The sequence below is a fragment of the Ambystoma mexicanum genome, chromosome 8, assembly GCF_040938575.1.
Source record: "Ambystoma mexicanum isolate Mex_15411 chromosome 8, UKY_AmexF1_1, whole genome shotgun sequence".
Lineage (NCBI taxonomy): Eukaryota > Metazoa > Chordata > Amphibia > Caudata > Ambystomatidae > Ambystoma > Ambystoma mexicanum.
Window position 1 is genome coordinate 286410088 of NC_090929.1, and position 23827 is coordinate 286433914.

The 23827-nt window shown below is 45.0% G+C and overlaps 1 protein-coding gene across 5 annotated transcripts in view; it reads right to left on the minus strand.

Moving 5' to 3' along the window:
- TMEM268 (transmembrane protein 268) overlaps positions 1 to 23827 on the minus strand; it is a 454643-nt gene that overhangs the window by 119409 nt on the left and 311407 nt on the right. For all 5 annotated transcript variants that reach the window (XM_069609679.1, XM_069609680.1, XM_069609681.1 and 2 more), the window contains one exon: positions 2306 to 2455. In XM_069609679.1, the coding sequence (XP_069465780.1) occupies positions 2306 to 2455 (150 nt within the window). The remainder of the gene's footprint in view (positions 1 to 2305; positions 2456 to 23827) is intronic.

Sequence of the window (23827 nt, forward strand, 5' to 3'; positions counted from 1 at the left end):
AAAGTGACTTTGCACTGCAAAACTACTCTTTGCACCGCGCACAATGGGCCTAATTCATGTTGCAAAGAGTACTTTTTCAGTGCAAAGTAACTTTGCACTGCAAAAATACACTTTTCACTGTTTTGGTAATCAAGGTGTTTGTTGGCAGTGCAAAGTCACTTTTCACCAGTACAAAGTCACTTTGCTCCGTACTAAAAATTACATAAATCAGGCCCATAATGGGCCGGCTATAATGCTGCAAAGGTTAATTAGAGGATCAATACCGCTTCTTGCGCGCAACCCCCAGAATTTGATTACATGCAAGGCAAGCATGTGTAGGGCTTAATTTGCGGCGTAAAGTCGGTTTCATGCAGGGAGCATTCCAGTAAGGCCATCTGTTTTCAAAATATCGATTTGCACATCAGCCCTTCAGCCAGCACATCTGTGCCCTGTGAGGTGTTGACGCAGCGCACTAGAGATCCATTCCACCATCCACTCAGATACAGAGGGCATCCTTCCTGATGTCCCAGGTGGCCGGCTATAGTCCTGTTAGCAGACAGGTGTTCAGTGCCACTCATCAAGACGCCAATTAACCCTTTCAATGCGTGGGGGTTTGCACACACCTAAGCCAAAGTTGTACTTAAAAAAAACAGATTTAGCAAAGGCAGTGTTTATACAGTTTTTGCCCCTTTGCATTGAGGTTGACACACTGTATCTATTCTTTTGGGCACATTTACACGTGTTTATTGTCGTGCTCTCCCTTTTTGATACATTTGCACACGTTATATACAATCAGAAACATGAAAATGCGTATTTCACAGAAAGAATGCCTACTTCTCTGAATAACGAGCGTGCATGCTGTATTGCTAGCAGGGGAAATGTAGCCCCTGTGCCTTGCATCCGAATCTCCAGACTAGATGCAGGTTTCCATGCTGGCTTTGCTCTGCACAGATGCTAATATAAGCACTCCAGCTGAAACGCTGGTTAGAGCGCTCTGTTCCACTTGGTGGCAGATGTTAACATCAGGACTGCAATTAACTGAATGCCGCATGAATAACCTCCACCTGGTACACTGACTGGCTGTCCAGGGGAGTTTGCAGATTAGGGTTTCAGTGGGGGGGGGTGAGCCCAAAGCAGACTTCTCTCCTTCTCCAGCGTGTGTGGATAGCAGACAGGAATGTGATGTCATGGGTTTAGAGGCCCCATGAAATGACCGATGTCCTGGAAAACTAGCAGATATGCAGGTTTGGGCTTCCTCTCACTTGGAGACAACATGCATAGGGTCGCTGATTGCGACCCTGTAGTTATGATATACATTCATAGGTCTATTTGTGTTTCCTTGCACTAAGGAATAGATTAAAAGGAGGCAGAGGTCCCAACTGCTGAATGATTACCCGGGAGATCCCACACATTGCGGCTGTTTGCAGAGTTTTAGTGAAATTACCCGAATGTTGGGACGTGCACCGGTTTGAGGTACCTGCAAAATGCTAGACCAAGCGCTGTACAGTCAAGCGATTTCAGAAGAAACTCATACAGAAGTGTCGAGCTGGGCTCCTCTCATTAAGTTGCAGCTACCAACCCCAGGACTGCAGGGGAACATGGCAAAGCCACATCGTTAAAGATGCTGCACACAACGAGGACTCTATCCCCAGTGGCCACATCCCCACCATGTCTTTCCACTTGAATGCTGCAAGCGCCAGGTCGAGGAAGCTAAACCTGAACTTCAATTTGGTCATCATTAATAGATTATTTCTGTTACAAGATCCATGAAAGCAACACAAATCAGTACATACACTTTTATAGCTTTTAAACCTGCTTCTTTACAACAAAAACACTAAAGAAGGACTTCACTTCTTATACTTCTATTATCATATGCATGCATGGATTGTATTTTCTGCAAAGTTAAAACACCCAAACCACAACTGAGTAATCTTGCCTCGTTTCAATTTAAATGCAATTTAATTGTTCATTTCCATAATAAAGGCAGCGCTGCGGTGTTGCTTTGTCAATGGGAGCGCTGGAGTTAGCTGTAGAAGCCAGAGTGTGGCGCATAGTGTCACCGCCTACTCTACTGCTAATAGGACATAATACTGATGAAGAGTTGCATAAAACAATGGCAGATGACAGCGAACTGCCTGAGCTAATCGCTTGCAAGACTGAAGACCTCCTTACCCCTGGACGCCATTAATACACCCTCAGGAGCCGGAGGCAGAAGGAACGCTATAACTCAGATGGGGCAGAATAAGGCAATAAGTCACTCTTCGATGCTGTTTGCTATCATGTAATGCTGATACATCATTCTTCATTCGGGGCCTGAAGCACTCACCTCCCGCTGCTGGCAGTCAATAACCAAAATAGTGACTGTCGTGATCAGCGCTGCAGCGAGGCTCACAGCAATGCCGCTCCACCAGCTCTGCCCGAAGGAGAACATGCGCACCGTGGAGTAAAGATTCGCCCACACGCATATGTAGAAAATCTGAAAGAGGACCACAGTGGGCAAGGGTCATTTCAAAGTCTAACCAGCGCTCACTTTCATGAAACTATTGAGCATACTAAGTATTGGTCACTTATTTAACAGTTAAAGCACAAACATTTCCACTATGCAAAAGATGTTATGCAAAGTAAGCAAATATAAGCAACCCAGAATAGAGAAACCTAAAAATAGTTCAAGCAGAAAAAACAAATGTCTTACAAAGTCAATCTGCATTTGATTTTTTTTTATTCTGAACTATATTAAGGTCAATCAAGTTATGAGAAGGCAGTACGTTGTACATAAACCGGCACGAGAAAACTGTTTACCGTTTGTATTTTGAGATTTATATAATTCAAAGAAAAGAAAAACCTCACTCCTTGGTGAAAGGGAGGCTCCTGAACTCAGGTAGGAAGGGATTCCCAAGCGGACTGCCTCATAATGTAGGGTATTTGGAATAAAAGTCTAAGCTTCAGAGAGACTCGGTGGGGCTCTTTCTGAATAATGAAGGGGAAGGATAGCTCAGGGGCAACGTGTTTGTCTTGGAAGGAAGATGACTCAGAGCAACACAGGTTTGATACCCGGGTCTGCGCTTAGAAACCACTCATTGGTATTAAGCGCGTCATGAAAGAACAATTGTAATTAATAATGGTTATGTGGTCCACCACTGTGATCCTGATATCAACCAAGCTGAAGCATGCACCACAAACTCCAATCTAGGACTGTGTAAGTCCAGCAATTTAAGTGCTACCCACATACACCCTGTGCAAAAGCAAGACCTGAACTTCTGTTTTGGGCTTAGCCTGAAAACGGAGCACTTCAATTCCCACAAAACATATAGGGCCTCATTACGACCCAGGCGGTAAGTTACCGCCTGGGTCGTACCTTTACCACCATGGCGTAAACATAGTTTACGCCATGGTGGTTGGCGGACTTACCGCCCCTTTCCGAGGTTGGCGGGGCGGTAAGTCCCCAATCCCCATTTACCCTTCCCTATTCCCATTTTTGCCCCATAGGGCATAATGGGAGTGGGGAAGGCGTTAATTACGCCACCGTAAATTACGGTGGCGTAATTAACAACAAGGTCCCTTAGCGCCATGGATTTTAACACCTGCTAAAAGCAGGTGTTAAATCCTCCATGGCGCTAAGGGACCTCGGAATCAGGCAGTAAGGGTCGGCACTGTTTACGCTGCCGTAAACCCCTTACCGCCTGGGTCGTAATGAGGCCCATAGTTGGTAATTTACTGCATTAGACACAGACAGGGGTGGTCCAGGATAAACTCCAGTCATTTGGCAGGTTCTGCCAGGGAGTCAGGCACCACAATCAGGAAGAAATACTGGACTAGCTGTGCGTCAGCATCTTTTGACAGAAGAACTCAAAGTCCGAATCTTTTGGCAAGTTCTGCTGTCTCGAAGCATACCGCTCGCCTTGGAAGCAAGAAGACATGCAACAACACAGGTTCGATCCCCGGGTCAGCGCTTATAAAACTCTGGGTGTTAAGCACGTTATAGATAACCAATTATAATTATAAACAATGTGTTCTTGCAACAGTAGCAATTTGCATGTTGCAGGCTATGGTGGATTAAAAATGTTGTGACCATTTATATGTGACTGTAACAACGTTTTCCATATTTCGTTAGGCTTCCTCGAACGCTTAGAACTGATGAAAGTGCGTTTACATCTGTGAGCAAGAAGAACAATAATAATGGTGTGACAGGATTCTCCTGGGTGTTGTGGAGTTGTCCTTTGTGGTGGCTGGGTCAGGTGGAGCTCAGAGAGGCTCTTACCAAGTGGGTTCAGCAGGGAGACAGTGCTGGGCCGCGGAAGAGAGCCACCACACTTGTTCTTTGCAAAGAACCCGGCCACATTTAATGTTTTAACAACCAAACTACTAATATTCACACAGAAGTATAAACGTGACCCTCAGTTAAGAAAATGGAATCATAAACGCACATCAAGTTGAAAGCATACATCTTTATTATTTCCCCACATGTGACAGGTGGTCCAGGTTGAACCACGCACGCCGCCTTATTGGTAACTGTACAGTGGTGAGGTCCCTTTGTGTCAGTGTGCACCTCCCCGCCATACCCTATGTTGGGAGGTGATCCCAGGAGGCACCTTTCTTGTTCAACACTGTCCTTCTCCTGGTCTCCCCTCATCCCCTCCCTGTTGGACCCTCACCAGCCTGAATCCACCCAATGAGAGGCAGGCCGTTTCCTCACCACTGCACCATACCGGCCTCAGGATCCACCGGGAGGGGCAAATCAATGACCACCTGGTCCTCCCCCCACCTGGCACCGGGACCTCCACCAACCGGTCCGGGGATTCTCCCCATTAGTCAGTATTGTGCATATTAATGCCCTAATGTTTTCAAGTAATGTCAGTTCCCTGGGTTGATAAGTGTACACCATCCTGATGTCTATTCACAGACCCTATTATCAGGCTGCTGCCCACTGTCCGGAGCCACCCCGGTCTCCTGCCAATCGTGTCAGCTCATTGTTCAATTTCCTTACTGATATGTTCGAAGGCCTGGCTGAGCCAGCCACTCTCCAGTACGTTCTTGGGATAATTTGTGTCCAATCAATCACTGCCTGTGGGCACAAATTGGCAAGCCACCCAAAGAACGACAACAGAGCGAAACAAAGCTCCTTCTGCCCCAAAGGTACCAGGTTGTTTTCCCCCCACATGGAGGATGACCAAGTCTGGTTCTGGCAGCTGATGCACTGCTCAGTGTCTGGATACCAATTCTCGCATATCCTTTATCCGGAATCCCCCTCTACCGATCGAGTGCAATGCCACCTCAAAAACTCTGAGCACCCTAGGGAATTCCCTCACTTTCCATCCTCTTTATGAAGGAGTGACCAATCACCCAAACCACACGCACTGGCCAAATCCTCTATGAATAATGGAAGATAATCGGCACATTATGCCATATAAAACACCCATCCTCATTATCGATGCTCCTTGGCCCCCCACTTCACCAGTTGCCTGATCTCACTGCCCTCATGTGCTACTGCCTGCTTCCCTCTGCAAGAAAAGTGAAGCCTAATGTAACTCTTGTAGTCCCCGGACTTCAATTTTCCAATGCTCATGACCTGCTCTTTGTGCAACCCGCACCCTGCTGCTGTGGTTGCTGCGCCGAAGCGGAAGGAATGCAGAGCAAATCCTGGCCCGGTCAGCCCAGATGCCTCAATGGCTTTCTGAAACATTCTTCTAAATTGGAACCTGGCTGCCCCTGACCCATCCTGGTGTCCGAATAATGGACCCTCACCTCTCCCTCTTAATGCAATGAAATCTCTGATCGCAGCCACCGGGCAAATGACCCAGTTGCTGCGCCTAGCCAAGTCTAGTTTTGCACCCCTTCCCGCTTGGTCACTTTTTTACTTTCTTACCCACAGCTGCAACCAATTGCTACCCATGAATACGACATCTGATAGTGCCAGGACACCTGTTTTATCCCTCTTGGATGCTCCCTCTATCCGGAAAGCTCAGAAAAAAGCTGTGACGAAGAAGGCCTGCAAGAGTGTCACCTCACAGGTGTCACTGAAAATCTGTCCTAGTGCGATGACAAGCACGTTTAATTTCTGAGGGTCAAGTGGCCTCCTAGGATCTCCCTTTTCTGTGCCTAACCTCTGCCTCTTCTTAACAGCGAAATCGTTTGACGGGCACAGCACCCCATGGAGCCCTGTCACAAATCTGATAGCCACCACTCTCTTTCTCACGGTCCAGGCAGTCACCCCTCCATATGCCAGGACTCCGATCAAGGCCTCCTGGTAAAATAGGTTTCCACTCCCTCTGGCCCTGGAAAAAAACCGTGTACTTTTCGTATGCTTCCTTAGTTTCCCTGGTGAGAGAACTTGCAATGAGGGGTGCTATAACGGGGCACCAAAACACCAGAGTGTGTATCAGAAAAAAGGGGCCATCACTGTCTCCGCTAGAGGCAACTAGTTCCGAAAAAATCCTGCATTTGAAGCGAGACAAAGCATCAGCTGCGTTATTCAGCACCCCTGGGACATGCCTTGCCTGAAAATGCACTCTCACCCCTTCAAGCATATCAACACCATGTACTTCAATAACCTCCGTACCTCTGGCAAGTCGCTCTTTGATTGTTAATTTATATCCTCACTGACATACTGTCTGACAAACAAACCACGTGCTTTCCTTGCAGCCCTTTTCCCCAGATAGTCAGTGCAACCACTATAGGGAATAGCTCCAGAAATGTAATGTTCCTACTAAGGCTGCTTTCTGCCCATTCACTCAGCCACTTCTTGCCACATGACTGGTTTCCCCAAAAGGCCCCCAACCACATGCTTCCAGCCACATCTGTGTAAAGTCCCACTTCACCATTGTCCAAGTAATGCCCCACTCTGGCCGCTGCCATCTGCTGCTTCGTGACCAATTCCAAAAAGGTACTGAAAGTCTCAAAGTAACTGCACGATATGGCACATCCCATGGGCACGCATTTGTCAAAATAGGGCATGCCCCCTGCCAGAAACCACAGCAACGGGTAATCATCTGCATGCACTGGTAACACATGGAATGCTGACTCAGTATCAGTTTTTGCCAGCAGTGCTCCTTTTGCCACCCTTTGCAGCTACCTGAGTGCATCATGAAATGATGCATGGCTTACTGAGCATATCTCCTCGCTGATTGCATCCTTTACTGTTGCCCCTTTTGGGAAAGATGCATTGTGTATCATTCTAGACTTGCCCTTCTCCTTTTTGGGGACAATTCCCACCGGGGAGCACACAAAGTTGTCGCCGGGTGGCTCTTAAAATGGCCCCTCTATCCTTCCCATCCTCCTTTCCTTTTCAATTTGTTTTCCAACAGCAACCCTGAGTTACTTGTAGCTGAGAACTGATTTTTTGTTATTGCTGAGCTGACAAACCCCCACACTGGGATTCTTGGTGGCTGTGTCCGGCAGCCACCTTTTCTCCCACCACTCCAGCACCTCCCACCCCGCCCCGCCCACTCAGCGGCCCCTCCACTGGAAGAGAGGACCCGCATTCATGGGAGGGGGGCTCCAGCTCGACTCGAGCTTCAAGCCAAAGCCACTGACTGGAAAATGTACGCTCCCCTGATCCTGCCCCCTCCCCAGTAAAGAGTCCCACTCGTGGGGGCCTGCAATCTATCCTCGCTGCCTCTGGAGAACCTGTGCTGCTGAAGAGTCCTGCAGATCAGGTTCTGAAAATCTTTTTCCCATGTCTCATCAGCAGAGAATTTCAATGGGACGTTCATTAGGGCCACATCAGCAGGGGATCGACTATTGTCTGTGACTGGGCAAGTGTGAATGATACTTGATAAGTATTGTCTGGAGGTAGTCTTACCTCAGCACCCACCCCCTTAGAGTTACACTGTGCCTGTACAGATTAAAATAATACAAGAATCCCACATTTTAGTCTTACGTTCATGGTGTCTGATGGCTTCAGAAATACACAAAAAAGGATTTGCTTTTTGTAGTACTTCTCATTTTTTTCACATCGTGCACAATAACAAACTGCCTGCCTGCCTCAGCCACTGACTACAAGCAGGTGTGTCCGTGTCATACAGTTATTTTTCTTTTGAAGTAACAGTACAACTGGGCTTGTTTTGCTGAATACAAGTATTTATATGTTTGTCAGGTTGAGCTCTATGTGATCACTGCACCGCCCATAATTCCGCTGATGAAAAATGTTGACTCCAATTGCGGCGCGGCATAGTGATCAGTGATCAGATCACTTTTGCCCGCATGCCCTGGCCTGCATTGCCCTACCCTCTCCCGCCCCCCCACTTACCCTTACGGCAGCACACTTCTGTGTGCGCCACCGACTCCTCAATATCCCTGCAGCATCAGTTCCTCCCACTTACTTGGTCCTGTGCTGGCGCTGCAGGGTCCTTTCTCTTTCATTTTGTTCGTTTTTTGATTTTCTTATTCCCCGCTTACCACAGCAGTATGCGGGGGACACCCCTGCAATCCCCGAATCCCATTACAGCCACCAGGGGTGGGGGGGGACACCCGCACAACCCCCGCTCCGCTTGGCCACAGTAATGTGAGTCGACATTTTATATAATGCCGACTGCGCAGTAAGAGTCCCCAAGGTGGGTGAAAAGAGACAATTGTGTGTTTGGCGGGTGAGAGCCCATTGAAGTGTATGGATGGGTAAGGGGCTTGGCAGATGAGTGAACCCATTCTATGGCTGCTGACAAGCGTGTATGTTGAGAGGTATAAGACTCTAACAAATACAGTCATTTAATTAGGCAAGCAATGCTATGCTCTGAGGAGTGCCACTACTTTGGCTTTTGATGTGGAAGATGTTGACACTTCTCGAGAGACATGCAGTTCACGGCTGGCAGACAACTGACACTTAGCAGCTTTGAGGTGCTTTCGACGGGAACCTCACAGTCCCTAGTAGAACTGCTATGAACTTTTAATGCAAAGGCATCAATATTTCTTTTCAGTCCTGTCTCTTTTTCCAATAGAACAGTATTGGAATAGCTTAGCAGAAATGTTACAAATAATGTCACAAAGCTAGAACTTCATAACTGCTATATTTGTCATGCGGCTGCACTTGCATTTTATCTGCAGACCTGCTGTGCCTTTTATTTGACAGCAGCAGAACTTTCCAGGCAATGGCAGTACTCTGGCAGTATAAAACTTGATGTCCCCTCTGGCACTTTCATCAGCTGGTGAATCCAGTCTGAGGTGGGTGGACTGGGCCGGCCAGTGTGAGAAGAGATAGGAAAGAAACTGAAAGGAAAAAACAAATGCACTCCCATGAAATGACTGCACTCATGCTTAATAGTGTGCAAATGCAGATGATTGGCTCTAAATAGACAGGACGCTGATAGGTCTAGAAAGGGTCATTAAATCACAATCTGTATAAAAAAAACAAGAATAGTTTATTAATTCATGGAGAAAAGTACTATGTTATGCAGTTCCCAAAATGTATACGCATTAATTAAAAATAAAATGTGTAGGTATTTCTCATATTATTGAAGGTTGATTGTATTCAGTATTTGGGTTTCCATATTACTAATTCTTATGATAGAAAAGTTTTTTTTGTAATTTGTTTTTATTTATTGTGCAATAGCCAACATTTGACTTTTAACACATTTAGAGCAATACAAAAGATACAATTTAAAATAAAATAAAATTCTTCAATCATTTTCCAAAATCCACATCAATAAAATCTTCATCATACAAAGAAAAAATGAAATAACAGAATAAACACACAATAAGAAAAAAAAAAGAATAAGAAACAAACTGTTTTCCCAAAAAGATCCATCAAACTGAAGATCCAAGTTTCACAAAGGAGAGTTCTCCAATATAATAAGCATGTTAATTATCCAAAATCCTTTAAGGACCCTCCATAGTAAGATTGGCCAGAATGACACTAGTTACTAGGATCTTAATTCCTGTGTAAGCAAAACTGAATCACTAATTTAAAAAAGTTTTTATGTAGCTAATAAAAAGTAATTAATCCATTGGTAAGCATGGCCAAAAAATGCAATTACAGGTATGGCAGCTTTTCCCTCTTACCATCGATCAGGATGTTTTCTCCCAAAATAGTCCCATCCTTGTTATATGGTATTGAAATTAACTCTTGCAAGCTGATCTGTTTTTGATTAGATGGCAGGGTAGACCATGTAAAGGTATTTCAGGCGTACCTCAAGCTGTTCCCATTCAGGTAATAAGAGCTGAACTAGTGGTAACGACTATGTTTGCTCAAGCAATTCTTAGACTTTTCAATTTGTATGCTAAAATGGGGACAGCTAAATCAAATACCTTTCTGTTTCAGATTTAAACGATTATGATATGATATGGCATATATAACGCGTATATATACAAGTGTTTCAAGGCACGACGAGGCAAGGGAAGGGGAACAGAGGGAAGACAGAGACAGCGATCGTACTAGGCCAGGTTAAATTGAGATTGCGCAAGTGTAGGGGAGGGAGGAAAGGGAGAAGTGATGGGGGCAGTGAAAGCATAGGATAAAAAGTAATATAATAAAGACAATAAATAAAAAGTGCAGCCAGCTGGTGGCAAGTGCAAGGATAAGTGAAGACATCAGGTGTCAAGTGCTCATAGGGGGCTGCAGGGATACAGAAACAGTCCCCAAGAGCAAGGGTTGCAAAGGGGGTAGTGCAAGTGTGGAAATGGGGGGAGGGTACCGGGGCCCGAGAACAGAGGGTAGCCCGGTAACCTCAGCCAGTGCAATGTCATTTTCAGCCAGGAGATCAGCAGGGGAGGGGAGGAGAGAAAGCAGAAGCAAAGAGGAAGGTCTTGAGGTGCTTCTGGACCGGAGATGGTTCTCCTCAAGTTTCAGAGAGGCAGGGAGGCTGTTCCAGAGGGAGGCCCCAGCAGAAGAAAGAGATCTACCTCCAACACGTTGCCTCGAAAAGTGAGTGACCCTGGGGAGTTGGAGGCGGATGAGCGAAGAGCTCGAGAAGGAAGCTATTTAGGAAGATAGAGTTGAAGGTATTGAGGCAACAGGCCCCAGAAGTCCCTGTGGACAATGTAGAGGGTTTTGAACTTAATCCTCATGGCCACTGGGAGCCAGTGCAGGGATTTCAGTCCTGTAGAGATACGATCCCTGGGCTTCAGGCCAAGGACAAGTCTCGCAGTCCTGTTTTGGATGAGTTGCAGAGGGTGGAGAGTAGAGGCAGGTAGATAAAGAAAGAGGCTGTTGCAGTAATCCAGCCTAGAGAGAACCAGAGCTCTGGAGACAGTGAGCTTCTGGGGGGAGGAGATGAAAGGAAGAATACCCCTGAGGAGGTTTAGCAGGTAGTGTGACTTCTTAGAGACATCAGAGATTTGAAGAGAGAAGGAGAGTGTGGAGTCGAAGATGATCCTGAGGTTTTTAGCCACGCAGGTGGGAGCAGGAAGAGAGCCAGAAGATGCCAGCAAGAGAGTGACAGGAAAGTGGGGAGCAGGTGTGGCGATGAGGAGAATCTCGGTCTTAATGGTATTCAAGCAGAGATCATTGGTGTCACACCGCTCCTAGATAGCAGACAGACAGTCAGAGATGAGAGAAGGAGAAGAGGTGGTGGAAGGGAGCCTGAAAATGAGTTGAGTGTCATTCACATAGCACTGAAGGTTGGGAGCAGAGAGTGGCAATGCGGTGGGCAAGAAGTGCCAGGTATTGGTTGAAAAGCTAGGGAGAGAGGTTAGACCCCTGGGGAACACCACAGGTAGAGATAGAGATAGAGGAGAGGAAGGATACAAGTTGGACCTGATGGAGATTGGGCGATAGCTGGGCTGGAAGGGTCGGCTGAAGGTTTCTTAAGAAGACGGTGCACAAGGGAGTGCTTTAGGGGGGAAGGGAAGACTCCAGTGGTGAACGAGTGGTTGCAGAAGTCAGCCAGAGCAGGAGCCAGGGTGTCAATGTGGTCCTTGATGGTTTTGGAGGAACAGGGGTGAACCTGTATTGACAAGAATTTCATAGATCAGACTTGTCTAGAAACCTTGTCTGCGGAGAACAGGGCAAAGGCAGAGAAGGAGGGAGGAGAGGTGGCAGAAGAAGGGCCAGAGGAAGAGCAGGGAGTAGAGGGATTAGGGGGAGAGGAAGAGCGAGAGGACAGGATGTCCTGGGTTTTAGAGATGAAATGAGAAGCCAGGGCCGTGCACAGGGCCTGGGAGGGGACAGGAGAGGTAGGGACTGCAGCAGGATTGGCCAGCTCCTGGCAGATTTTAAAGAGTTCAGCTTAGTTGTTCGATGCCGCAGATACACAAGCTTGGATGTGGCCTTTGGAGCAGGCGGCTGGCCAGTTTGTCAGCGGGTGTACCAGAAGCACGCCATTTCCTCTCAGCCACCCTGCACTTGCTTTTAAGGTTGACGAGGTCTGAGTCATACCAGGAGTTGCATTTGGCTTTGGGCTTCAAGCGGAACCTGATGACAGGGGCAAGGACATGAAGAGTGTCAGATATAGCAGAGTGGAGCATGGAAAGGCCTGTGTCAGGGTGTGTGTCAGCCAAGGAGGGGGCTGCCAGAGTAGAGGGAAGAGGGGGAGAGGAAAAGAGAGAGGAGAGGAAGAAATTATGAGGAAGAAAGAAAGTGTCTACTTCACTATGTTAAAGTTTGTCATAATAGATTCCCTTTTATAGAGATCTTCCCTTCTTTTTTAGAAACTACCTATTTAAAAATTAAAGAAAAAATAAGACTCTGGAACTGACATAAGAATTATAAATAAGAATTCTGGTTTTATGGTATTTACTTTTCTGCCTTTTCCGTCTGTATTTATCCATATTTATTTTTTGGCCTTTTTTCTATATTTATCCACATTTATTTTTTGTCATATAAAAATATAATTCGCAAAAACTATTTTTCTGCATTTATTCTAATAAAAAGCATTTATTAAGGCACACATGCATCCATATAGGAAAGAAATGCTAGCTCAATCTTTTCCATAACAACAAACGGTTGCTCATGTGACTGCTGCCACTCCTCCTTCGAATTACTAGTCTGCAGGTTCTCACTCTCTCCTAAACCTTCTCTCCTCATGCCCACCTTTTATTGGCCACCAGGACAGTCCACTCTCTTCCCCTCATAATGGGATGACCTGTCCTCCTCTCTACTCTCCTCCTCCTCTCAACTCCTCCTGCTGGGTGACCTCAACATCCATCTGGACTCCCCTGACTTCTTAGGACCTTTCCGCAACCTATGGGATTCTCTCTCCATCTCTATCTTACCTTCTGGCTCCATGCACACAGTGGGCCACACTTTGAATGCTATCATCTCTACCGACATCCCTCTCTCTCTCTTGGACCGACCACTCTCTTCTCTCTTCACACTTGAGGCTCTCCTCTCCCCTCGCATCGGCACACCAGGCGGGCCACTCAGTTTCAAAGTCACCAGACCCATGAAGAGTGACAGCAGCTTCCTTTGCCTCCACCGACTCTCTTCCTCCTACTCCTGCGGCTGACTCCCACCCTGACACAGCCCTTGCTAACTTCAACTCTCTATCTCTAACACCCTTTATACCCTTGGTCCTGTCATGAGGGTCCGACTGAAGCCTTCCAAAAAGTGCAACTCTTGGTAATACTCGGATCTGGCTGCCCTTCAATGTAAGTGTAGGGCAGCTGAGTGGAAATGGAACGTGTCAGGTGGACCCTCCCACAATCTGGCCTGCCACCTCCTTCAAAGGCAATATCAACTCTGCATCCACACCAAGAAAAGAGTCTTTTTTCAAGCCTGCATCTCCGGGGCATCAAACAACTTGCAAACTTTTCAAAGTCTGTAAGGAACTGGTCAATCCTGCAGCAGCCTCCTCTTCTGTCAGACACACCCAGGTATTGTTCGGCCCTGGCTGCACACTTCACCGCAAAAACCCAAGACATCATTTCCTCTCTCAATTCCACACCACTTCATACACCAACACCTCTGAAGCCTCCCTTGGGCCCCTCCACCACTTCTCCTCTCTTCTCTCAATCCCATCACACCTGATGAGGTCACTAGACAAGTCCGGTCTATGAAGGCCTCATCCAAACAGGTGGACCCCTGCCCCCCCAAAACCATTAAGGACAACATCAACTCTCTCGCTCCAACCTTAGCTGATCTCTGCAATCTCTCTTTTGCCACTGGAGTTTTCCCTACTTCTCTTAAGCACTCCATTGTGCACCTCCTGCTTAAGAAACCCTCTGCTGACCCATCCATTCCAGCAAACTACTGCCCTATCTCTATCACCTCTTTCCTGGGCAAACTCCTGGGGAAGCTGGCTATCTCTCAGCTCACCCTCCACACTGAATCTGCTGGTTGCCTCCACGACCAGCAGTCTGGCTTTAGAGCATCCAGTGGCACGGAAACTGCTCTTCTGAACACCCGTGAAGACTTGCTCGCAAATCTTGATGCTAACACTCCCTCTGTCCTCATTCTTCTTGACCTCTCCTCTGCCTTTGACACTGTAAACCACATCCTGAACGCAAGTCTCCATGACACCCTGGGGATAACAGGCCAGGCTCTGGCATGGTTAACCTCCTTCCTTTCCGACCGCCCATCCCAGGTGGAACTTGAGTCCTTTCTCTCTACTATCACTCTTTCAACCTGCAGCGTTCCCCAGGGTTCTAAAATATCCCCCTGGTTCTTCAATGTCTACATGGCTGCCCTGGCATGTGTGATTGCCACTTTCATCTCTAACTTTCAGTGTTATGCGAATGACATGCAACTCTCCTTCAGGCTACCCTCAGCCACCTCCTCTAGCTCGCTCATATCTGACTGTCTGTCCGCAAGTCAGTCATGGTGTGCTGCAAACAACCTCTGCCTCAACGCCAGTAAGACTGAGATCATTCGCATTGGAACTCCTGCTCCTGTTTTCCCACTCTCACTCTGGCTGGCCCCCCTTGGCCCTACGCCCTGCACCCACCTGCGAGGCAAAAAACCTTGGGGTCATCTTCGACTCCACTCTCTCCTTCTCCACTCACATTTCGGACATCTCTAAAAAGTCCAACTACCAGCTGCACCTCCTCAGAGATACTCTTCCTTTTCTCACCTTCCCCCAAAGGCTCACTGTCTCCAGAGCCCTGGTTCTCTATAGGCTGAATTACTGCAGCAGCCTCTTTCTCAACCTCCCTACCTCTGCTTTTTGCCCTCGGCAACTCATCCAGAAAAGAACCGCAAGACTTATCCTTAGCCTCAAGCCCAGGGACAGCATCTCTCAGGTGCTGAAATCCCTCCACTGGCTCTCTGTGGCTGCAAGTATCAAGTTCAAGACCCTCTGCATTGTCCACAAGGCTTTCTGGGGACTGGGACCTACCTATCTGCAACAATGCCTACCTAAATACGGTATCAGGTAATAATATCGCCATATATATGGTCGCCGTAAATAATATCACTGGGAAAATGTTGTGCGATATTATTTGGGTGACCATATATATGGGGACAGGAGCCAAAAAAAAAAAAAGTTTGGGGGTTGCGGGGGTGTCCTCCGCATGGTCCATGCAATAATGTCACCACAAAAAACGGCAATTTTTCGGCGATATTTTTGCATGGCGAGTTTTTTGTGGCGACATTATTACATGGAACCCTAAATACTGTCCCTCCTGAGCCCTCCGCTCATCTACCTCCAACCATCTGCAAGTGAGCCGGTTCTCCAAGCATAGATTTGGAGGAAGATCTTTATCCTCAGCAGGTGCCTCAGTCTGAAATAGCCTCCCTGCCGCCCTCCGTCTTGAGCCTGATCTCCTTAGGTTCCGGAAACTCCTTAAGAGATTCCTCTTCTCCTCTTCCTTCTCTCTCCCTCTACCCTCCTAACCTCCCTCTCTGCTCTACCCCTAACTCCCTCTTTTTCCACACAGCTTGCCGACTGGCCGCCAGGTGTACCTCAGAGTCTCACAGGTCCCTGGCACCTTTGCCAGTCCTTGCACACTTGCCTCCAGGCCTGCACTTGCCTCATTGCTACTGCACTTGGTCAATGAACCATGTGAATGGCATTCTCTCAGCACTTACCCAGTTTCTGACTAACTTGGTGCACTTGGATTCCTCCCCACCCCTCTCTCCTGTACCGTCTGTGCACTTGCACAATGTGAATTTACCATGCCTTAAAGATCATCTATCTATCTTCCCGGTCTCCCCTCCTTGCATGGTGGTGCCTCAACGCACTTGGAAAAACTGCTGAATCGTCGTCAGACCTATTTGCTGTTATCTACACTGTTAATTGTATTATATGCACTTACTCTGCCTGTGCAGACTTATATCGTTCAGAAACTCAAGGGCTCCGTGGCCACAGATGGACAAGGATAACGTAAGGTGCAAGCTCCCTAGTTTGACTTTGGGTGCTGGGAAATGGATATATACGAATAAGAGAAAATGACAGGAGCAAATGCGCTGGCCCTAGGGGACATAAAAGGCCTCCTGGCACCTATTATTGGGGAGAGGGCTATTGACATATGGAGAAGAGCGGGATATTCAAGTGCGACTGCACAAAACACAGTTTTGCATGATGGAGTGCCATTTAATATTTGTAGAGCAGATGTTTGGAGGGCACTCAGGGTACAGCAGCCTTACACATCAGATATGGGAGCAATTATGACATGTAAAATGAAGGAAGTTGAAGACCCTATTGCTTACATTCAGGATATTCAGGAGAAATGGCAGCTTGGAACTCGCTAGCAATGGGAAAACACAGTGGCATTATTTTACCACATTTTATGTCAAGGATTGCCTGAGCCAGTACAAAAGCAGATGAGATACAATTGACGATAGTGCACCGTTGTCGGTTATTACAAGAGAAGAAAAAGAAGGATGAGAATAGGAAAATCTCGAGGAAGCCAAGTTAGTTCAGTAAACATTGTCAAAATATGCCATAGAAGGGGCGGTATTGACAAGCAGAGAAGGACTGGCAATGCTGAAAACAACGGTACTTTGCAGGTGAATAATGGGCACCCGATGTATTAAGGTGAATATGGGTTCATACCACAAGGCAGAGGTATGGGTTACAGAGGAAGAGGAGGCGGATTTCAAAATAATCAGGGTGGGTTTCAAGGAACGCAGAATGAGAACCTGAATGTTCAGGTAGGATATAACCGAGGAGGGACTAAAAGGAGAGTTCCTCCAGTATGTTGGAATTGCGGAAGGGCAGGACACATTGCACGCATATGTGTGAGCGAAGGGAATATACAAAATGGATAGTTCTCAAGAGGGGAGACAGCTTATCCTCCACCGTACAGCACACAGACCAGAGAAGGTTTTGCCCAAAATCACACATTTTATCAGACACAAGCGCTGCGAGTACAGCAGGTACAACAGCAGGAACGAGTGCAAATGAATCCGCTACAAGGGCAGTCACAACAAGCCCCTATGCCGACACAACAGTATGCAAACACAGGACAAGTACTGACACCCAGAATAGGAGGTGTCACTGTGGTAGGAGGAAATGCTTTCACAGGGACAGGGATGAACCTGTATCCACAATAGAACAGCTCACAGGGTGACTTGATGTGTTCAGTACTATCGGTGACACCAGACTCCCATGAGGAACCAAGGGTCGATGTGGTGATAGGAGGCAAATCCTTTTCTTTTCTTGTAGACACTGGAGCAACTCGTTTGTGTATACGAGAGGGAAAATAGCCAATGTCAGGTATTGCCCTGAATGCTCAAGTGTTCTCTGAAGCTACAAGTCAAGTTCCTTTTACTTATAAATTACCAGTCTCTATAAGAGAATGTGAAATGTCAGTTCCCCCGTTATATTCATGACAGACACCAGTTAATATTCTGGGAAGATATTTAGTGACAAAACTTTATATGATGATTTCATTTACTGATCAAGGAATAGTGTACTGCACTCCAGGAAAATACTATTTAAATGTGAGAGAGTTTATATTGGCATTCACAGGGCGCGTGGCTCTGCGAGATGTTCTGATAGATCCGGATATCTTTCTTTATAGAGTAAACATTTTATTGACATGGCTACCTGGCCTGGTGGGAAAGATTGTGAGAATACCGGATGAGTGTCTGTTTAGGCCACAAATACCTATGGATGAGGAAGGTGGACAGACTATTCCTATAGAGTTGGAAGCAGCCATAGTACAAAATGAGATGGCAATGCTTGAAGGGATAGGCGATGAGGGTAGACCATGGGGAACAGTGAAAGCTCTTGAGGAAGGGTAAAGATTGATTGACATAACTAATGACGATATGTTCAGGAAGGACCGAACAGATGACAAAGTGTTGTTCTTCATGAGCATTACATACTGGATAAGGATAGAGAAAAGGGAAGTCCCACAGGGAATGGTGATAATGTGGCAAAGACCTGCATTTTTTCAGGAACACTTGGAAAAGGTGCCGAGTGCCTTATGGACGATAAGCTCTTATGACATAGGTTTATTGAAGTGGATAGGAGAGGTTAAATTAAAGCTTAAGGCAGGAGTGATTTCACCTTGAGCAAAACAATACCCCATGTCTCGAGAAGCTGATGAGGGTATATTTCAGACTATTTCATCACTGATGAATCAGGATATTGTGGTACCATCAGAACCAGTGTGTAATACAGCAGTGTATCTGATTAACAAATCTAAAGGAGGGTTGTGGATATTTATATTGCACAAGGAGTCACAAGACTTGACTTCATTTACGTTTCACCAAAAAAGACAAAAATGTACTTGTTTGCCTCAAGGGTATTGGGAGTCCCCATCAATCTTTAACAGAGTGCTACAAATGGGTTTAGGTAATATTGATCTCAAAAGTGTGGTGATACAATACGTAGATGACATCTTGATTTGTAGTACCACAGAAGATGAGTGCAGACTGGATTCTGTTCAGTTGATGACTATTTTAACAGACAAGGGACATAAACTAGACAAGGAGAAGTTACAATACTGTCAAGAAGAGGTGTCATATATAGGTCAGTTGATTTAGCATGAAGGAAAAAAAGTGACACCTAAAAGAGCTTGGGCAATTATGAAAACCTCAAAACCAAACACAGTGAGGCAGATGCAGCAGTTTTTGGGATTATGCGACTATGTTAGAGCCTGGGTGTTTGATTATAGCACATACACAAGACCACTTCTGCAAGCATTAAAAAAGTGCAAGCGGGTAAAATAAAATGGAATGGACTGAAGAAATAGAGGAAGGATTTGAGAAGTTGAAAAAAGCAATTTGTACAGCACCTGTTTTAGGAATTCTCAATTATGCTGAGGAATTCTATTTGTTTTCACACACAAACGGGACAGTTATGACAGCAGTACTTACTCAGAGAACCACATTGGGGTACAAACATTTGGTGTATTACAGTGGGATTTTAGACCCAGTTATGAGAGGACACTTCCCTTGTGAACAATCTTTGGCAGATGCTGTGTTTGCGATCAAGAAATCCACAAGTATTGTTATGGGCTGCTCTATGACCCTCTTCGTGAAGCATGCTCTATTTGCCATTTTGGAGAAACCCAAGGGAACACTGACATCCCAAAGAGTTTCTGCTTATGAGGTAATGATGATTTCTAACCCAGCGATTAAAATTGTAAGACGTAAAATAGTGATCCCTGCCCCGTTTATAGCTGATCCAGTAAAAGAAGGCGATCATGTGCATGACTGTGCTAATTATGTTGAATTTTATGATGATATACCTTGTGTGAAAGAGAATGCTTTAGCAGGAGAGGAGAATCTCTTTATTGATGGTTCTTAGAAAATAGATCAGACTAGTGAGGAAAGGCATACAGGCAGTGAAATAATAAGACACAGGTTAAATGGAGGATTTGAAGTAGTGGCGAGTTCAAGACCACTGTCTCACTTTTCAGTACAATCAGCAGAATTAGTAGCGCTTATCGTCGCACCCGAAAAACACAAAGGGCATGAAATGACGGTGTCCAGTGACTTCGCCTATGTGACATAAACCGTACATGCAAGGTTGGCACGTTGGAAAAGGAGGAGCTACCTCTACGCAGACAGCACTCCAGTGCAGCATGAATCCTTATTGGATAGGTTTATTAAGGCCCTGCAACTCTCAGTGGCCATAGCGGGCGTTAAATGTGCAGCACATACTGAGCAAACAGATTTTATCTCTTGCAGGAACAAGGCCACAGACGAAGAAGCCAAAGGGGTTGATTCATATTCTCCAGAACTTTCAAGTTTTGAAACTGAGAGTATTAAAGAAAAAGTAGTTACAACCATGTTAGTGCAAGAGGGGTTTAATAAGTTGTCGATAACCCAACCAATAGAGATTCAAGGAAGTTCACGACAGGAAGAGCAAAAACGATGGAAATGAACAGGGTGTTCTTTATCCCCCCACAGAAGCATTATGGCGACAAGAGAGCACTGGAAAGCCAGTGATACCAGTAACGTTATTAAAGGTCGCTCTTGAACAGCTGCATTATCCTGCACATGTTACTGGATAGAGTCTTACTGCTAAGATTGCAGAATACTGTTTCCTTCCTATTTTGTTGGAACACGTTGCACTATTTATGGTGAACTGCATTGTATGTTAAAAGGTTACTGCTGGGAACACACTGAGAATGATCAGAGGGGTAATACCTAGACTGAATGGTCCATTTCAGTATTTACATATCGACTATGTTGATATGCTGCAGGTCTGTAATGGATGTAGGTATTAGTGGTGGTGTGTCCCTTTTCTAGGTCGATCAAAACAGGTCTGTGTATACACCCTGATGCCACTTGCGCAGTGAGGTTTTTAGTACACAAAGTTTTCCCGAGGTGTGGTGTGTATGAGTTGCTGAGGACCAATAATGGGCCGCATTTTGTCTATGAACTATTCGAACAAATAGAGCTTCTATTAAGTATAAAGCACAAGTTTTCTTCTGTGTATCACCCGTAAGTGAACGGAATAGGTAAGAGACTCAACAGCCTCCTAAAAGAAAGGCTTGCCAGGATCAAATTGACTTTGAAAAAGGGATGGATTTATCTCAACTGGGACTTAGAAGATGTAAGAAATACCATCATGGCCTTGAACCCCTCTCGAGCCCCTGGACACGATGGATTATGAAATGTTGACCTCAAAGCAAGTCCAAATGAATGGGCAGCCTTCTTCACACTTCTTCTTCAGCTCATTGAAAGTACAAAAGAAATCCCTCATAGTTGGATGCTGGCTGTTTTGATCCCAATCTTTAAAGCTGGTGATCGTAAAAGCACAGTAAATTACAGACCTATAGCATTGCTGGATCCCTTAGGGAAACTATTTGCAGGTTATCTGGTAAAAGAACTTAACAACTGGGCAGAGGAGAATGGAAGACAAGAAAAAAGGCAAACTGGTTTTGTCAAGAAAATAGGAACAAATGTCAACCTCCTGTTATTGAACTTGATAAACTATGAGGCAATAAGCAAGAAACACCAAGTATATGCCATCTTTATAGACTTAAAGATGGCATTTGACTCGGTAAACAGGCAAAGGCTTTGGTCCTAACTCGCAGCCTGGGGATGTCCATCTTCTATTATGAACCCGATCAAACAACTTTACTCAAACACCTCTGTCAGAGTCCGGTTAACCAATGACGGGATGGTGACAAACCCCAATCCTACTTGTAACGGCTTAAAGCAAGGATGCCCCTTGGCAGCCTGCCTTTACAATCTGTATACTTACAGCTTTGGCAAAAAAATCCAAATTTTAGCGGCTAACCCACCAAAGATCAACAACGAGCCTATACAGACGCTAATATACGCCGATGACATCATTATTTTGGACAAAACTGTATCGGGTCTACAAAAATCTCTTGACAAAGCTCAAAATGACATGCTTGAAAATGACCTGGTGATAAACAGCAACAAAACTAAGGTAATGAAACTCGCAACGTGAAAATTTTTTAAAAAACAACGTACCTTAAAGATATATCTAGAAAGAGAAGAGATCGTAATAACCAAGGCAATGAAATATCTAGGTGTAATGATTAATCCTTCTTTAAATGAACAAGAGTGGAAGAACCATATTGAGGGAAAAGCCAGATCCCTGGCTAGACAAGGCTGCTTCTTCCATAGAAAATACGGAACGTATTTAATAAAAGCCACAATAGCCTTGTATAAACAAAAAGTAATCCCAATCTTGACGTATGCAACCGAATCTCTGATCAATCAACAAACAATGAACTGGCCCAGGTATGAAGCATTATTTTGGAGGAAAACTCTATCTCTTCCAAGGTCTTTTCCGATGCAGAGAATCCGCTATGAATTAGCCATCCAATCCATTAAATCAATAGTTCTTTGGAAGCAAATGGATCTTCTCAGGAAAATAATCTCCACAGACAAGATCCCATCGTTGAAAATCCTGAGAGAAAATAATTCAGCAGTTCATATCACAGCACTGACCAAATGGCCTTCTGAAATCAAATTGAAAATGCAAGCTGAAGATTTCTCTGAGGAAATGTTGATTAATAGACCACAGTATGCAAAGCGTAAAATACAGACTAATGACTGGATCAAAACCATCGCTGATCAAAACAAATACAAACGATATCTAAAATGTGAAACTGAAATAAGAGGTCTCCATGAATTGCCTGCCTACCTAAACTACTTCCCGGATTGCAACATACGTGATCTACGCTTTCGGCTTAACATCCTACCGACTCGGGAATATCAATCTATGATGGATAAATCAAACAAAATAACTCCTGATTGTCGCTTTTGTAAAGATACAAACTTCAAGGAAACTCTATTTCATTTGATTATGATCTGCCCGGCACTGAAGGAGCAAAGATCCTTGTATAGAGACTATTTCGGGATATCACAAAAACAATTGACAACTCAAGAAAGATGGGACAATTTATTAAGAGGACAAGACAAATGCCTAATTTTGACAATAATTAAATTTTGGTTGGAAATCACCAAAGAAAAACAAAATGAATGAGTGAAATGCAAGCAAATAATGATTTGTGATTGATATTCTTTTTTTTTCTTGATGTTATACTTTTGTAACACAAAAATGAAAAGTTTATAAAATCAACAAAACATTTTAAATAAAAAATAAAAAATAAAGGATGTATTGCCTACCCTTAGCTTTATATGCCCTTCGGAATCAGCCATTATCAGTCCACCACCTCACCCCACAGGAGCTAGTTACAGGGTGTGGAATGAGAATGCCCCTTACACCTCTGTCTAGGAGTAGAAGTGATGCCCAGACCGTAGCGAAAACTTTAGTTGATGAGATGCATGGTTATTTGACATCTATGACCTCTAGCAGTTCTTTCATTTCAGATCAAGTCAAGCGCCAGGGGTGGGTCTAAGAACACAGAAGAAGATAATTTGACAACCAATCCAAGCAAACTATTACCACCATCTAAGCTATATGTTGGGGACCTAATCCTAATTAGACATTTTACCAGAAAGTGGAACGTGCCATGTTCGTATGGCCCTTTGTGTGTTGACGACGTGTCCCCTTGCCCTGTTAAAATATATGGAAGAAGAGCTTGGCTGCAGCTGGGTGATGTGAAGATCTATAAAGGAAAGACCTACCCTCCCACCATTGCCAATCCAGAAACAAGACAAGAAGAAAATGTTCAGTGTGTGCAGACTCGATTGATGACCAAATAGAAGGATGACTAAACAATGAGTGATTAATACAGATTTTATATTGGACTGGAATTCAATGAACATTCCTTATAGATATTTTAGCAGAGAGTGCAAAGACTTGTAGAGAATTCCAGGAATTTTGAAAAAACTTTAAGAAATACATATTGAAGCATCAGAGTTATGCCTAAACGTCAGTTCTTGATCAGGAATTGGAAACGAGATCAGTATCCAGACTCATTTCATGGAGAGTATTTGTTTTAAGTGATTAAACATATGGTAACTGCTGATAGTGACATTCATCAGCTTGTGCTAGCTGTCTTTGTGTTCATTCTTCGATCTTACACTGCTCTTGTTAGAAGAGACGTTAATATTCACACTTTCTTGCAGGATCCAAAAAATGGCCCAGTGATAATAAGACTTCTAATTACTATAATTGAACAGATTTTACAGTTACAA